The sequence below is a fragment of the Akebia trifoliata genome, chromosome 11 (assembly GCF_017979445.1).
Source record: "Akebia trifoliata isolate Shusen 1 chromosome 11, ASM1797944v1, whole genome shotgun sequence".
Classification (NCBI taxonomy): domain Eukaryota; kingdom Viridiplantae; phylum Streptophyta; class Magnoliopsida; order Ranunculales; family Lardizabalaceae; genus Akebia; species Akebia trifoliata.
The window spans coordinates 7,929,715-7,944,468 of NC_141385.1; the positions used below are offsets into that span (position 1 = coordinate 7,929,715).

Here is a 14,754-nt window from a genome sequence, read left to right on the forward strand (position 1 = left end):
TATATTTTTAAATTTACTAGAATTTTAACTTCCCTCTTAAAAAAGAAAGGGGGGGCGGGGGGAGAACTAACTACATGGTCTTATTAACATGATCAATGAAGGATGTTAAACTAAGCAATGCCCTTGAAATACCCTCCTCACTCATGACTCTTTCCTTCAATTCCATCACACTCTTCTCTATATCTCCTCCAACATCCTCCATAACCCTCTTCACACCTTCTTCAACCTCACTTGCATCCATTCTATCCATCTTCACACCCACTCCCCACACCTTCACAATATAAGCACAATTCACAAACTGATCCCCAGCAATTGGATAGCAAACAAGTCTCTTCCCACTCTCTATAGCTTCCATGGTAGAATTCCAACCACAATGTGTTATATAACATCCAACTGCCACGTGTCCAATCACCTCCTTCTGTGGGGCCCATGAAACCACCTTACTATGCGCTGCTACTCTCTCCAAGAACCCCAAAGGAAGCCCTTTACGCCACGTGGACCCAAGAACCCATATAAATGGTCTCTTTGTAGCTTCAAGACCCAATGCCAGCTCACTTATCTTCTCTTCTCCTATTGGGCCCACCCAACTTCCAAATGACACGTAGATAACTGAGTTGTCTTTTTGAAGGTCTAGCCACTTTAAGCAACTCATGTCTTCTTCCCAGAAACTTGGGTTTTTGTTGCTTTTTGTGTACTTAGTCAAAGGTCCAACTTGGAACACGTGTGCAACATTTTCTTCTTCTTCAAGTCCTTGTTGCTCTGGAAAGGAATTTACAAGGAGCCAACGAAGGGATCTTGTTCGATTTAAAATTTGCATCCAAAATAAGAATCTTAGATTCCTTGCAGTTGAATCTCCAACTAACCATGGTAGATCTTCGGTTCTAAGCATGGGTTGACCAGGTAAGAAGCACATTGTACCTTGATGTTTAGGAGTTCCTGCAAATATTCAGCAAAACAACAGCTTTTTTCAGTCTAAAATTATGCTTTATAACTGATCTAATTATATAATGGGTCACGTTCCGTATACCCCTATTACGACTCACATTGCGACACACCGTTTTGTCTTATATGGGAAAAAATGTTTGGAATGGACTGATTTTTTGTGAGGATGATCTCTATGGTGAGGAGATCATCCTTGCCAAAAATCAGCTCATTATGAAACTTCTAGACCGTCCAATTTTTATTGAAAAATTATAGACCGTCCAATTTTTGTAAATCAATTTTGATGGGGTTAGAAGTTTTGGAATGGGATGATTTTTTGCCAGGATGATCCTCTCATCACAGAGATCATCCTCACAAAAAATCAGCCTATCCCAAACATTTTTGCCCATATAAGATAAAATGGTGTGTCGCAATGTGAGTGGTAATAGGGTCGTAATAACGCTGTCCTTATATAATATATGTACACTAAGCATAAAACCCCCAAAACAAGATTTTCACACTAAAAAAAATCCTCCAAAATCTCTATGTATTTTTTATGTCTAAAATACCCTTGATTTGTTTTTCACGTTAAAATTAACCAAAATCTCTATCATGTATGTTATATTTTATGTATGAATAAGGATTTTCTGACGCCCCCTCCGAGTGTTTGACTTACACTCCCATACATCCCCTGACGTGGCATATGCTAGAACGATATATATTTTTTATCGGGATACACAACTGTACATATTTTAATATGTGATTCTAGTCCATGCCACATGAGAGAGTGTATGTCAGAGGGGGTGTCAGAAAATCAAGATTCTTTACATATACTTTTTATTAAATCAAATAAGCCTGGATTAGGATTGATTCGGAGATATTGATTTTTTTTTCGTGGACCGAACAGATTGAATTTGGAACAATAATAAATTTTTTAGGAATTCTTGGAAATTAATATCTAAAAATCATTATTTAAGAATCCATTGACTTTTTAAAAGAACACGTGTTATACTTCTATAGTCCTACACGGTCAAAGTTATTTGAAAAATTGATAAAATAAAATAAAATACAAAAATTGTAAAATATATATTTTATTGATTTTTTTTATTGGATTGAAGCATTCTACATATCTTATTGTTGATAAACAATCACGTTGAAGACGTGATAAAACATAAAAAATGATGATGTGATAATTGCATAGAATCGTAGATCTTTTTTCTTGTGTATCCCAAAGAAAAAGATTTATGGTTTTGTGCACTTGCCACATCCACTGCGTACGTTTTAACAAATCAATTTATCACGACCCTAAGAATGAATAGGTGAACGAGGGATATGAACCTAAGTAACATTACCACGCAGACTTACAAAAGCTTATGATCATATCAATCAATGAGATCTAATTTATATAATTTCAATCCATCGTTATCACCATCAAAGACTTACTCCAAAAAGTTGGTCCCGACTGAACTAACCTTTTTCTTCCTTTAAATTCTATCTAAAGCCATGCCTTCTATTAATTCAAGCGTCTTCGTTCTCACTAACTCAACCCCATTCTTTACATATGGTTTAATCAAAATTTTTGAAATAGAAAATAAAGAAAATCAAAAATGAGAAATTTTTATCTTATAAGAATTCTTTCTTTGGGATACTTGCAACTATCTTCTTCTTCTTTCTTACCATAAATGTGCAAAATTTGCATCTAAAAAGTCATTCCAAGAGATTACTCTCGTGGAAGGAATTTGTTAATTCTACGTTACAAGATAGCAACACATATCTAGCTTTTATAAATTAAGATACATTAGAGCTCTCCATCTACCATTTCTTGGGAATCCTAGCATAAAAAATGTCAGTTCGGATGGAGAGTGTTAGTGTTTTCATATTAAGGCCCCGTTTGCATACAAAGTTAGAAAGTAACAATGGAAGAAACGTATACATTTTAGTAAGTAAACAAGTAAAGTCTTATTTAAAAGTATTTCTCAAAGTTAATCCAAACAATCTTTTTAACATTTTACAAGTCACAAGAGGTTCAAGTCTTGTTCTTTAATGAGAGAATGACCAAGTCCTTTTCATTTAACGAGAAGGGGCATTATACCCTTTCGAATGATCCAAAAATCTTAACCCTAGAATGGATGTTTGGATTGAATTGACTTGCTAAACATATCAAGATTTCAGATTCATAAATAATAAAAGAGTGTTGATCGTATCCAGTCGAGGTGGAGGATTGAAGCCCTCCTCCCTCAATACACCCCAAGTAAGCCGTATCCAAGAAATTTTTTAAAAGAAGATATTTTAAACGTTAATTTCTTGGATTATGGCTTACGTGGCTTGTGGGAGTAGGGCTAGCTTCAATCCTCTACCCTGGGTGCATACAATCCGTACTCATAATAAAATTATTAAAAATTTTTAATTACCATGACCATGAATTAAATCTGTAAAACCCCGAATTTTTAATTCGTATCTCGAGAAAAATAAATAGTGAAATTTTAAGAAAATCTTGAAAGTGGGACTTAGGGGTAAAATTTTATGATGTTTCTGATCATTTTTAATGGAATCTGACCTCACCATTAGATTCAAAATGATCGAAAAACATAGTTTAGCCTGTAAGCACGCTCAAATGCGAGTCCGAATATAAAAGTTGTAAAGTCCTCGATTACCGAGTCGGACCAGGTCAAAATAGTGAATTTTTGTTAGAGAAAGAATTATTAAGATTCGATTATACCATTAAATTCGTAACGAAAAATTATTGAAGATGGACTATTTATTTATCATTTTTGGAGATCAGGAAGTCGAATTATCGTCAAAAATGAAAACGACATCAAGTTTAGGGTCACGTCAGGCTAAAAATGTAAATTTTTGTTAGAGATAAAATTTGTAGAAATTGACTACACCATTAGATCTGGAACGAAAAATTAGACGAAATAGAGTATTCATTTGTCAGTTTTGGAGTCTGGACGGTCAAGTTATCGTCGATCAAAACAATTGACAAAATACTGAATTCGTCCCACATTTTATATAAATAATATATTAAATTTTTTTTCTCTCATCTTCCCCAACTCGTCCAAAACAGCCGCGACATATACAATGAAAAATTCGTTTTTTTCTTTAAACTTCCACCTCAGATCTCGTGCAAACGGCTTATCGTCGACGACCGACGCAGAAGGGAGAAATGTCCGCAGCTTCGACATTTACAAAACCCACCCAACCTCTTTCCATTTCACTTTCTTTTTCATCCAATATTGTCAAAAATCAACCGTATTTGGATACAGAAATTTCGAAACTTTGACCTCGGATTTCGTCCGTTTCTGGGTCAAACCGTTTTCCGACGCAGAAGGGAGAAACGTCCGCAGCCTCATTCTCTACATAACCCACCCAAATTCCTTCCGTTTTCTCGTCTTTTTCACCCCGTATAGTCAAAAATCATCCGTATTTTTATACGGAGATTTCGTAACTTCGACCTCGATTTTCATCAGTTTCTGGATCAAACCGTCTTCTACCGTAGAAGGGAGAAGAGACGAGCACATCGAGATCTTCAAAACCACCAGGCCAGATTCAAAAATCAGCCACTTCAAAGTTCAGTCCGTCTCGATTCTCGTGCCGATCTCCTCGATTTCCGTGCACACGCTTCGATCCTTTTGCCTAGACATTGTAAGGAACTTTCAATTTCTATTAGTAATCGTAGATTGTGAAAATTGCATTTAGGATTTTATCTGAAAATTTGGATGTATTTCTAAAATATAGAATTATTTTGTTATTTCAAAAATTCACGCAAGAAACTGCATGTTTGATATGTTTAATTGTATTTTTAACAAATTATACGTGGGTAGGGTATTTTAACGGGTTATTTCCATAAATTGGGTCTTGTGCACTGCTCGAACCCCGTTTTGATATAAAATTTGTTTTCTTTTTTCAATATTATTGATAAAAATAAATTCTTTAGTTGGAAAATGTGATTTAATATTCAATGAACTCATATTGAGTTGATGAATATTAGAAAATGGATGTTTTATTGAAGAGATTGAAAATTGTAAAAATCGGACAGAGGGAAAAAGGGTATGAAACGGTAAAATGTCAGAGTCACACCTGAGGGGTGATGTCTGCATTTTATGTTGTTGTGTTATGTGCAGGTTGGTGAACAGATATCCAGGGGTAATATTGTTGGTTGCATGTTTATTTACTTTCTGTTAGCGCGATGGGCTGTTTATGTTTTCGTTATGTTATTTATTTTAGGCCGGGTGGCCACACTTGCATGGTAGGAAACTGGATATCTATTCTCAACCTTGTATTATTAATTTCTCTTTTGTTTTCAAATGAAAATAATAAACATATGTAGCTATTTTGTGAGCTGTTAAAGAGTTTGTGAATGCCTGAAGGGATAATGCGTCATATCATCCGGAGTGGTGTACTATCTTGGGATGTACGGTAGGGACCACTAAGCTCATACGTGGTATGGGACGCGTATGAGAATGGAGTCACAACTGGAATCCGGGTTATTCCTCTCTATCTTTACCAGTGAACTTGTAATGTAAAGGTGGTCGTATACGAATGGTTTGTATATTTGGGAATCACATGTACGCCTGATAGGCATAGACGAAGATGATTAGTCAGTGATCACTAACAATCTATAGTAGTCAAACGTTCTGACACATCGAAAAGAGACCCATTGCTTACGGTCACGTCAAACGGTCAGCCTGAGCCGGATAAATGGTCAACCAAACGTGGTAAACAGCGACCAGCCACAAAATCAAGAACTAAAAATCAGAGAAGAATTGTAATATCATGTCCTGACTGGGAGCGATCCAGTCGTGAATCCCAACTCTCTAATTCCAATACTCCACCATTGTGTATTATGTATCTGTTGCTTGTTTTGATATATAAAATGAAATGCACGTTTAATGTTTCTATTTGATCAATTAGATTTGTATAAAAGAAAATGTTATAGTGAGTAATGATGATCGATGTAATGTGAGTTTTAAAATGTTTAGTTGCTCATATATGTACCAGTTAATCATAATTTTCTTCTGTAAAACTTTGTTTATTTTAAATGATTCAGTATGTTTATTCGTTCATGTTAGGAGAGGTTATTGGCGGAAATTGTTGCTTCCTTACTGGGTATCCATTGTTACTCACCCTTTCCTTATCCATTTTTTAGTTTCAGATCCGAAGCTTAGCGATGCAGGTGTAGAACATGAGTGAGAATCATCTGGTGGGTCAGATAGACAACCAGAGTCCGTCACTTGGTGAGTATTGGGGTTATACCTCTAGTGGTATTGAATTGTCCAAAGTATTATAGATTTCCTTCTGAGTGTTAGGATTTCTGTTAGAGTGAGAAATTTTGTATAATCCTGTATTCTGGTTATTCTTCCGCACTCTGATCTTTCGTATGTTATTAGACGTATATAAGCTTCCGCTAGTATTATATTTTGTATATGTATGCAGGATTGTATGTCGTTTATCAGGTGCAGGTTGAACGCCTTGGGATGCTAACATAAACAGAGGAGACTATGCCGAAATTTCGAGGTGCCACCTAGTACCTCGAGATCTGATATAGGGATTTGTGTTAGCGTTCGGCGGGGCGTCACAAAATCAATTGATGAGTCAATATAATATAGGTTAGGGTCCATTAACTCAAGATATGACACAAGATCTTATTCATATAAACACAAAATTCAACGATTAAAAATTCTCCTTGAGATAAGTATCATTGGGATATGTATTGTTAAGATACGCATAAAATGTCAATCATTGGATTTTGTATTTATACTGTTAAGATCTTGTGTCATATTTCTTGAGTCAATGGAACTCAACCCATATAATATAAGAAAATATCTAAAGAAATAACTTGACATAAGATATGCAAAAGGTATTATAATCATCCCGTGGTTCCCTATGTGTGCACATGCTCATTCATCTAGAATCATATTATAGACGAGAGACTTAATTATGTTGACTTTAATGAGAGTTGATTCATGATTTTTTATTGACACACCAATTTTTACTAATGCCACACCAATTTCTTTATGAATTACCAGAGAATTGCACACAGTTGGTGTGGTGTTAGTAAAAGTTGGTGTGGCAATAGCAACTTAAATTTTTTTTAATGGTTAGATATTTGTCATCAAGTTGAATTTATAAAAAAAACAGTCGGGTCATGGTTCACTTTGGTCGGATCCATTTTTTTTTTTGTTTTTTTTAAATTAAAAATTGGCAGATTCACCAAAACATACCTTGAAAATTGTGAAAACTCTATTTCAGTGAATTATTTAATTTCAAAAAGAGTAATTATATCAGTTTTGAAATTATAACATTTAATCATAAACTAAAATTAAAGCAAAAAATATATTTACCGTTACATAAAATATTTTATTTCAAAAAATTGTAGATTTATTGATTTTGGAATTAAAATGAATAGTGTGCTGAAATGTGAATTTCACAATTTGTTTTTCTAAATGGTTGGGAATTTCCTCTTAAAAAGTTGTATATTTATTTATACTTTTTTCCCCCTCTTAAATCACCTTCATTTTTATAAAAAATATTCAAACTAATTTTATTATTAAATCCTGTCTAACTTGGCTGATCCATCTAGTTTTTAAAAGAGCAAATTCCCAAAACATGCACAATTTTTGTTAAAATTCGCATTTCAGTGCCTTGTTCATTTTAATTCTCAAAACATACATGAACACTACGTAGCGAGATCGTAGGAATTTATTCCACTATTGAAGTGACGGTCTCGTTAATAAAAATTAAAACATGGGGTAGCAAGATCACTTGTATTTATTTAAAAGTGACAATCTCGTTGATAAAAAATTAAATCATGAAGTAGCGATATCGTGACTTAATAAAACACTACTCCACCACATGAACTAAAGAAGATTGATTAACAAAAATAAATAAAATTTCTTACCAAATTTAGAAATGAGGCCACGTCGGATCATATCAGGGATCGCAGTAATCAAGTTGTAGGTAGGGAGCATGGCAGGCCAAAACCCGGCAACAGAGACACCGCAATGGTTTGCAACTTGAATAGCCCAAGAGGCTAACAAATCAACAACCACACAAAAAATACCACCATGTGCATCATCAAGACTTGTTATGATTTTCTCTAGATGAAGGGACATGATGTTATTCTCCATAATACAATTGATGGTGAAGAAGTCGGGAGTCTCATTTACGTCGAAAGGGTCTGGGATTGACACGAAGGAAATCTCGTGGTGGTCGTTAATATTAGGTTGGATTCCACGATGAATGAAATCGGGGATGACCATCACTGGCTCCAAACCATGAAGATCCTTGAGAGCTAAAGCTAGTTGGAGCATTGGAGTCACATGTCCCTGTGCTGAATAAGGAACCAAAATAACCACCCTTTTAGATGACATATCTAATGATTTAGTTTTACTTGAATAAGTGACAAATCTACCACCCAAAACACAAAAATATCTTTGTATGTATAGGAGAGAGAGAGAGAGAATTGAATAACTGACAAATCTACAACTCAAACCACAAAATCTCTCTGTATATATAGGAGAGAGAGAGAGAGAGAGGAGGGAACTTTGCACGTGCTTCAAATGCATACCAATAATAAGTGCCGAGTTAGGTTTGTGGGCACTAAAAGCTTTGGTGTTATATGAAAATGATCCAAAAGATGCTTTTGATGAGTCAAAAAAAGAGAGCTAATATTGGCACACTAATATTATAGTTATTACACTCCAATTTCTTAAATTATTTATCACCCCAAATAATGATTAAAACACACTTTCGAACGTTTAAAATTTTTTGGCACAAATTATAATCTCAACATTACAAAATCTTATAACATTTGTTCAAATAATTTTAGTAGTTGTTTACAATTATGATTAGGTTCTTATAAAATCTTAAACCCAAAAAATAGAAATCTATAAGGAAAAGAGTGAGAGAACTATTTTTTCTATTGGCACCTCAACTTTTACTTATTCTCAATCAATCATTTATTTATTTTATTGGGTGAATATTTATTTTGTACGTAGAATATGATGAACTTTCAAGTTTGGTGTATTGTTTATTTTAATTTCCAAAACATGTTTTTCTAGTGAATTCCTCACTTCTATAATCAAAGAATTCATTGATAAAATATCAGAGATCTCACTAGTAATTTATCAACGAATTCGTTGATTATAAAAGTGACAAATTCACTGGAAAGACATATTTTAAGAATTAAAATGAACAATGTCTTGGTAGGAGAATTTTTCATAAGTTGCTTATGTTTTGAGAAATATTGCTTCTTAATTTTTAATTCGGGTGTAATAAGTAAAAGTTGGAATGCGAATACCAACTCTCTAAAAACAAGCGTGATTTTTTCCGAAAGCGTTTTTGGCCTTCTTAGACCTCAAATCACCCCATGTTAGAAGAGTGAGATAGAAACAATTTTGTCCAAGACTTTTTTAGTTAATGTCAAAATTACTCCTTACAAAAAATCGAAAAACCCTTTAAAATTCTGCTCTTTGGTTCTTTTTATTTCAAGCCATTAAAGTTAAAAAGAAAAAAAAAAACTTGAATTTTTTATGCCATTATGTTTTGATTCCAGTTTAAAGGTATTTCATCAATATTTTGTAGAGACAACTTAGAGTGAAAAAAATATTTTATAGAGACAACTAAGTATGAGTTTTTTTCGTGGGGGCAATAGTAGTAGAATTTTTTTATCAAAACTTTAAAAATGCATTGGGATGCGTGCTACATAGAAAATGATTTGATTAAGAGTCCTAGGTGTTATACACTCCAACCAAAACATGCCACATAAACACCGTATCTATTTTATAAGAAACGAGACGCAATTATGAATTCTGATTCGTATGAAGTCGTAGTCAGAGTGGTTTCCTATCCCTCTAACAACAAGCGGTACCCACAATTCTACTTGACAAGTTTTTATTGGAGTTTAAACAAATCAAGCTAAGTGCCAAATTAAAAGACACTCAACTTAACTACTCCAATGATATTTTTCCGGAAAATGCTGGAATGACACAAAGGTGACAAAAATGATGTGGTGGCGTTCACATTACCGTAGATGCTTATCCTTATCTCAAAGAAAATAATGTGCACAACACCTCATCATTTCGCCACCTTTGTGTCTCCGTTTGTGTCACCCCAGCACGACTCTTTCTTTCCACGTGTTTATCGTAAGAGCCTATACTAACCTCACCGACAATATTTTCGATAGTGAAGTAAGCTTTGGAGGTGTATTTAATACATCATAACATGTGCCCTAAGGGCACATATTAACATGAATTTAAAACACCTTGAAAACAAGCATTTGAGGGTGTTTTTTTAAAAGGCATTTTAGGTAGTAAAGTAGGTTATGGAGGTGTATTTAATACATCTTAAAGTGTGCCCATTAGGCACATGTTAACAAGACCCTACTTCAAGAGAGTTGCTATTGGCACCCCGGCCTTTATTTGTTATACTCCAATTCTTTAAATTTTTATCATACCCCAACTAAAGATTAAAAAACACCATTCAAACCTTACAAAGGTTTGCCTAAAATTATTATATTTACATTACAAAATATTCACACTTGTTCAAACAATTTCAGTAGTTGTTTACAAGTATGATTAGGCTCACTTAAAATCTTAAACCCAAAAATAGAAATAAAAAAAAAAAAAAAAAAAAAAAAATAGAGCTTCTATTACCACCCCAATTTTTACTAAATCTCAACCATGTACTTATTTTCTTGGATGAATTATCATTGCATGTGCTAAATATGACGAAATTCTGAGTCCAATACATTGTTCATATTAATTCCGAAAACACGCATGAATCAATTTTCAGCAAATTCGTTGGTAGGTATTTTTAATTTAAAGTGACGAACTCGCTTAGAAATTACCAGCCATTAAGAAATAAGGATATTTTATCTTAAAATTTGCCTACGAATTCGTCACTTTAAAATCAAGGACATTTTGATTAAATTTACCAACGAATCATCACTTTAAAACCAACGAATTCGTCACTTTAAATTAAAAATACCTACCAACAAAATAGCTGAAAAATGATTCATGCATGTTTTCAGAATTAATATGAACAATGTACCGAAACCAAAATATGAAAATAAGTTGTGCACGTTTTAGGGAAAAAACCCAATTTTCTTTATTTTTAATTGGAGTGTATTAGGTAAAAGTTGTGGTGCCAATAGCGGCTCTTTCCTTACTTTAAATGGTTATGTGTCAACTTGCTTACCATCCTCATTTATTAGTAGCAAATCCTCTCACATACATGTGGAAGTCGAAGTCAGTCTCATCTCATTTTTTTAATACACAACACACACATGTTTTGTCTAAGCAGCCTAATTACTAAGGTGGACCCTCCCTGTAACACCCCAGATTTTCAACTCATATCTCCAGGAAAGTAAATGGTGAGATTTGGAGGGAAATATCGAATGAAAGATTTAGAGTAAAATACTCGAATATTGTTATGATTAATTTTGAGGAAAATTGACTTCGCCATTAGATTCAAAAGGATCGAAATATATACATTAGCCTGTAAGCAAGTTTGAATTCGAATTCGGATGGAAAAGTTATAAAATCCTCGAATTTCGTGTTACGTGGGATCCAAAATAGTGGAGTTTCGTTAGAGCAAGAATCAGAAAGATTTGATGACACCGTTAGGTCCATAACGAAAAATCATTCGAAACGGTATACTCGTTTGTCATTTTTCGAGTCCGAATAGTTAAGTTATGATCGAAACAAGAAATGAAGGAAAATTACAAATATACCCTCAGCCCTCTTATAAAAGAAAACTCACTTTCTTTTATTTCCTTTCACTTCTTCACTCTTCTCCAAAGAACTCAACTCAGCCATTTTCTAGACCTAGGGTTTGAACCCATTCCTATCAAGATCTATCCCAATCAAGTCCGAGTTGAACCTCGACGAAGAAGGCAAAGACGTCGGCGTTGTCGAGCTCTACGTCCTCACCCCATCCAACCTCCATTTCCTCTTCTTTTCTCTTGGTCTCCCACAAGAATCAGCAAGTGGGTTTTTGTATAATCACTTGGAACCTCATCCAAATCATAGGAGAGTCGTTGTTGGTCATTAGGAAGCGGAGAGAACACCTTCAAAGAGGGTTTCACAACCAACCACTCCGTTGGCACCCGAGTTCAACCACTTTCGAAACTTCGAGCCGCCTAACATTGATCCTTAGTGTTGATTCATCACCCTTGGCGTTCACAACCAAGTAAGGGACTTCCAATTCTTATTGGTAGCTTTAGATTTCCGAAATGTGCATTTAGGGTTTTGAAACAAAACTTATTGTTTGCATTTAAATCGTAGAAATTGGTGTTTGATTTCAAATTCATGGTAGAAGTAGGTGTTTTGTTTATGCTTTATCGAATTTTGATAACAAAATCGTGGGTGGGTCGAATGATTCGAAGAATGGAAGAAGAAATCGAAAAAGGGATCGAAAAACCCAAAAATCGCGAGTGAGGTTCAGGCTGTAGGTGGGAAGGGTCGGTGCCACCGGCACCTACCGAAGGCATTCTGTCGGTCCCACCGACAGAATGAAGCTTCTGCCACCGATGAAATCAAGAATCGCCGAAAATTTTATACTGTCGGCAGAACCGTCGGTCCCACCGACATCTACCGATGAGTAAACTGTCGGTTCCACCGACAGCATCTTGTTCCTGCCGCCGACAGCCACCGACAGACACAGTTTTGACCAGAATAGTGTTCTGACTCTTGGCTTGACTTCCTCACACCTTATACACTGTTTGTCACCCTTTATTTCATTAAAAACATTTAATGGCTTGACTTCCATTTACTTTAAGTTCTTTAATGAAATTAAGGTTTTACCCCCCATTTCGGAACAATGGGAATGGTTTTAAGATCCAAATCTCAAAGGATCAAAATCCGAATTTTGGTTTAAAGAACAAAACGTAATTTTTGACGTTTTCGGCAAGTTTTCAAAATGAAATAACTTTCGCGTTTCTTTGAATTGGATTACAAAAACTATATGGTGTCGAATCTCATGATCAAGACTTTCATTTCGAAAAACCCATTTTTAATTTCGAGAACTTTGAAAAATTGAGTTTTTGACACTTAGCCAAATTTTCACCAGCTTTCTCTATTTTTAACAGTCTTGGTCCCGAGCATCGCTGGGACTTTGTTTTTAAATAAACTTTGAGGGTTTTTAATGGAAAGACCAAAAGAATGACTTTGAAATATTGGAAATGAATGGTTGATTTGAAAGGATGAAAAATGAGAATGTTGAGAGAATGGGAAAAGGGAATGAACGGTAAAATGTCAGAATCACACCCGAGGGGTGATGTCTGCATTTTACATTGTATGTTGTGTGTAGGTTGGTGAAAGGATATCCAGGTTATTAATGAAAGGGTTGCATGTTTATTTCCGATTATGTTAGCGCTTGCGCTGAGTACTGTTATTTATTTTAGGCCGATTGGCCACGGTTGCATGGTAGGAACTGGATATTCGTTCTCAACCCTGTTCTGTTAATTTCTCTTTTGTTTTAAAATGAAAAATCATATATGTACGTAGCTATTTTGTGAGCTGTTAAAGGGTTTGTGAATGCCTGAAGGGATAGTGTGTCATATCATCCGGAGGGGTGCACTATCCTGGGATGTACGGTAGGGACCACCAAACTCATACGTGGTATGGGACGCGTATGAGAGTGGAGTCACAACTGGAATCCGGGTCCATTCCTTTCTTATCTTTACCAGTGAACGTGTATTGTAAAGGTGGTCGTATACGAGTGGAGTGTCTTTTGGGAATCACATGCACGCCTGATAGGCATAGACGAAGATGATTAGTCAGTGATCACTAACAATCTAGTAGTAGTCGAACGTTCTGACACATCGAAAAGAGACCCATTGCTTACGGTCACGTCAAACGGCCAGCCTGAGCCGGATAAATGGTTCCACAAGCGTGGTAGACACGACCAGCCACAAAATCAGGAACTACGATGTTATTGGAGAATATCATGTCCTGACTGGGAGCGATCCAGTCGTGAATCCCAACTCTTTAATTCCAATATTCCACCACTTGTATTATGTATCTGTTGTTATATTTTGAATTATAAACTGAAAAACATGTCTATCGTTTTAATGTTGTCAACGGTATTTGCATAGAATGGAAAATGTACAATGAGTATGGATGATTGATGTCATGTGTAATCTTTAAACTGTTTAGTTGCTCATCCCTGGCTATATGTACCAGTTGATCGTATTTTATCTTGTAAAACCTTGCATGTATTAAAAATTTTCAGTATACTTTATTCGATCATGCTTAGGAAGGGTTATTAGTAGGAATTGGCTGTGGACTTGCTGGGTAACTCTCGTTACTCACCCTTTCCTTCCTATTTTTTTTAGTTTCAGCACTTGCAGCTACCGAGGCAGGAGTAGAGTCAGTAATTGAGGAGTATCTGGTCGATCAGATCGACGATCAGAGTTTATTGCCTGGTGAGCACTAGGGCCACATCCCTTAACGTTGTCAGTTTCATCCAGGATGTGTGTAGTTTTTGGATTGAGAGTTTAGGCCTATGTTAGAGTGAGAATGTTTTGGTAAGCCTATATATTGATAAATCTTCCGCACTCTGATCTACTTACATGTTAGATGTAATTAGTCTTCCGCTGTTATTTTCCTGTATCTACATTTTTATATACAGGTTTTGTTATAAATTGGTTTATCAGGTTTGAGTTCCGTGGAACGCTAACATAAATAGAGGAGACCATGCCGAAATTTCGAGGTGCCACCTAGTACCTTGGGATTTGACCTTGGGATTTGTGTTAGCGTTTGGCGGGGCGCCACACTCCCCAGTTGCAATTTTTGCTGCTGACCAGTTTTTCTTAATATCATAAATAAT

The 14,754-nt window shown here is 35.3% G+C and overlaps 1 protein-coding gene across 2 annotated transcripts in view; it reads right to left on the reverse strand.

Annotated features, from left to right (window-relative positions):
* Positions 1–40: 40 nt before the first annotated feature.
* LOC147390696 (UDP-Glycosyltransferase superfamily protein) overlaps positions 41–14,754 on the reverse strand; it is a 16,447-nt gene continuing 1,733 nt past the window's right edge. Inside the window, exons 1-2 of one of the 2 annotated variants that reach the window (XM_086457854.1) lie at positions 7,823–8,409; positions 42–936 (exon numbers count right to left, since the gene is read on the reverse strand). In XM_086457854.1, coding sequence (XP_086313980.1) covers positions 71–936; positions 7,823–8,294 — 1,338 coding nt within the window. In that variant the 5' untranslated portion in view covers positions 8,295–8,409 and the 3' untranslated portion in view covers positions 42–70. Of the gene's footprint in view, positions 937–7,822; positions 8,410–14,754 lie in introns of those variants that run through there. The other variant, XM_086457855.1, reaches the window with a different exon arrangement.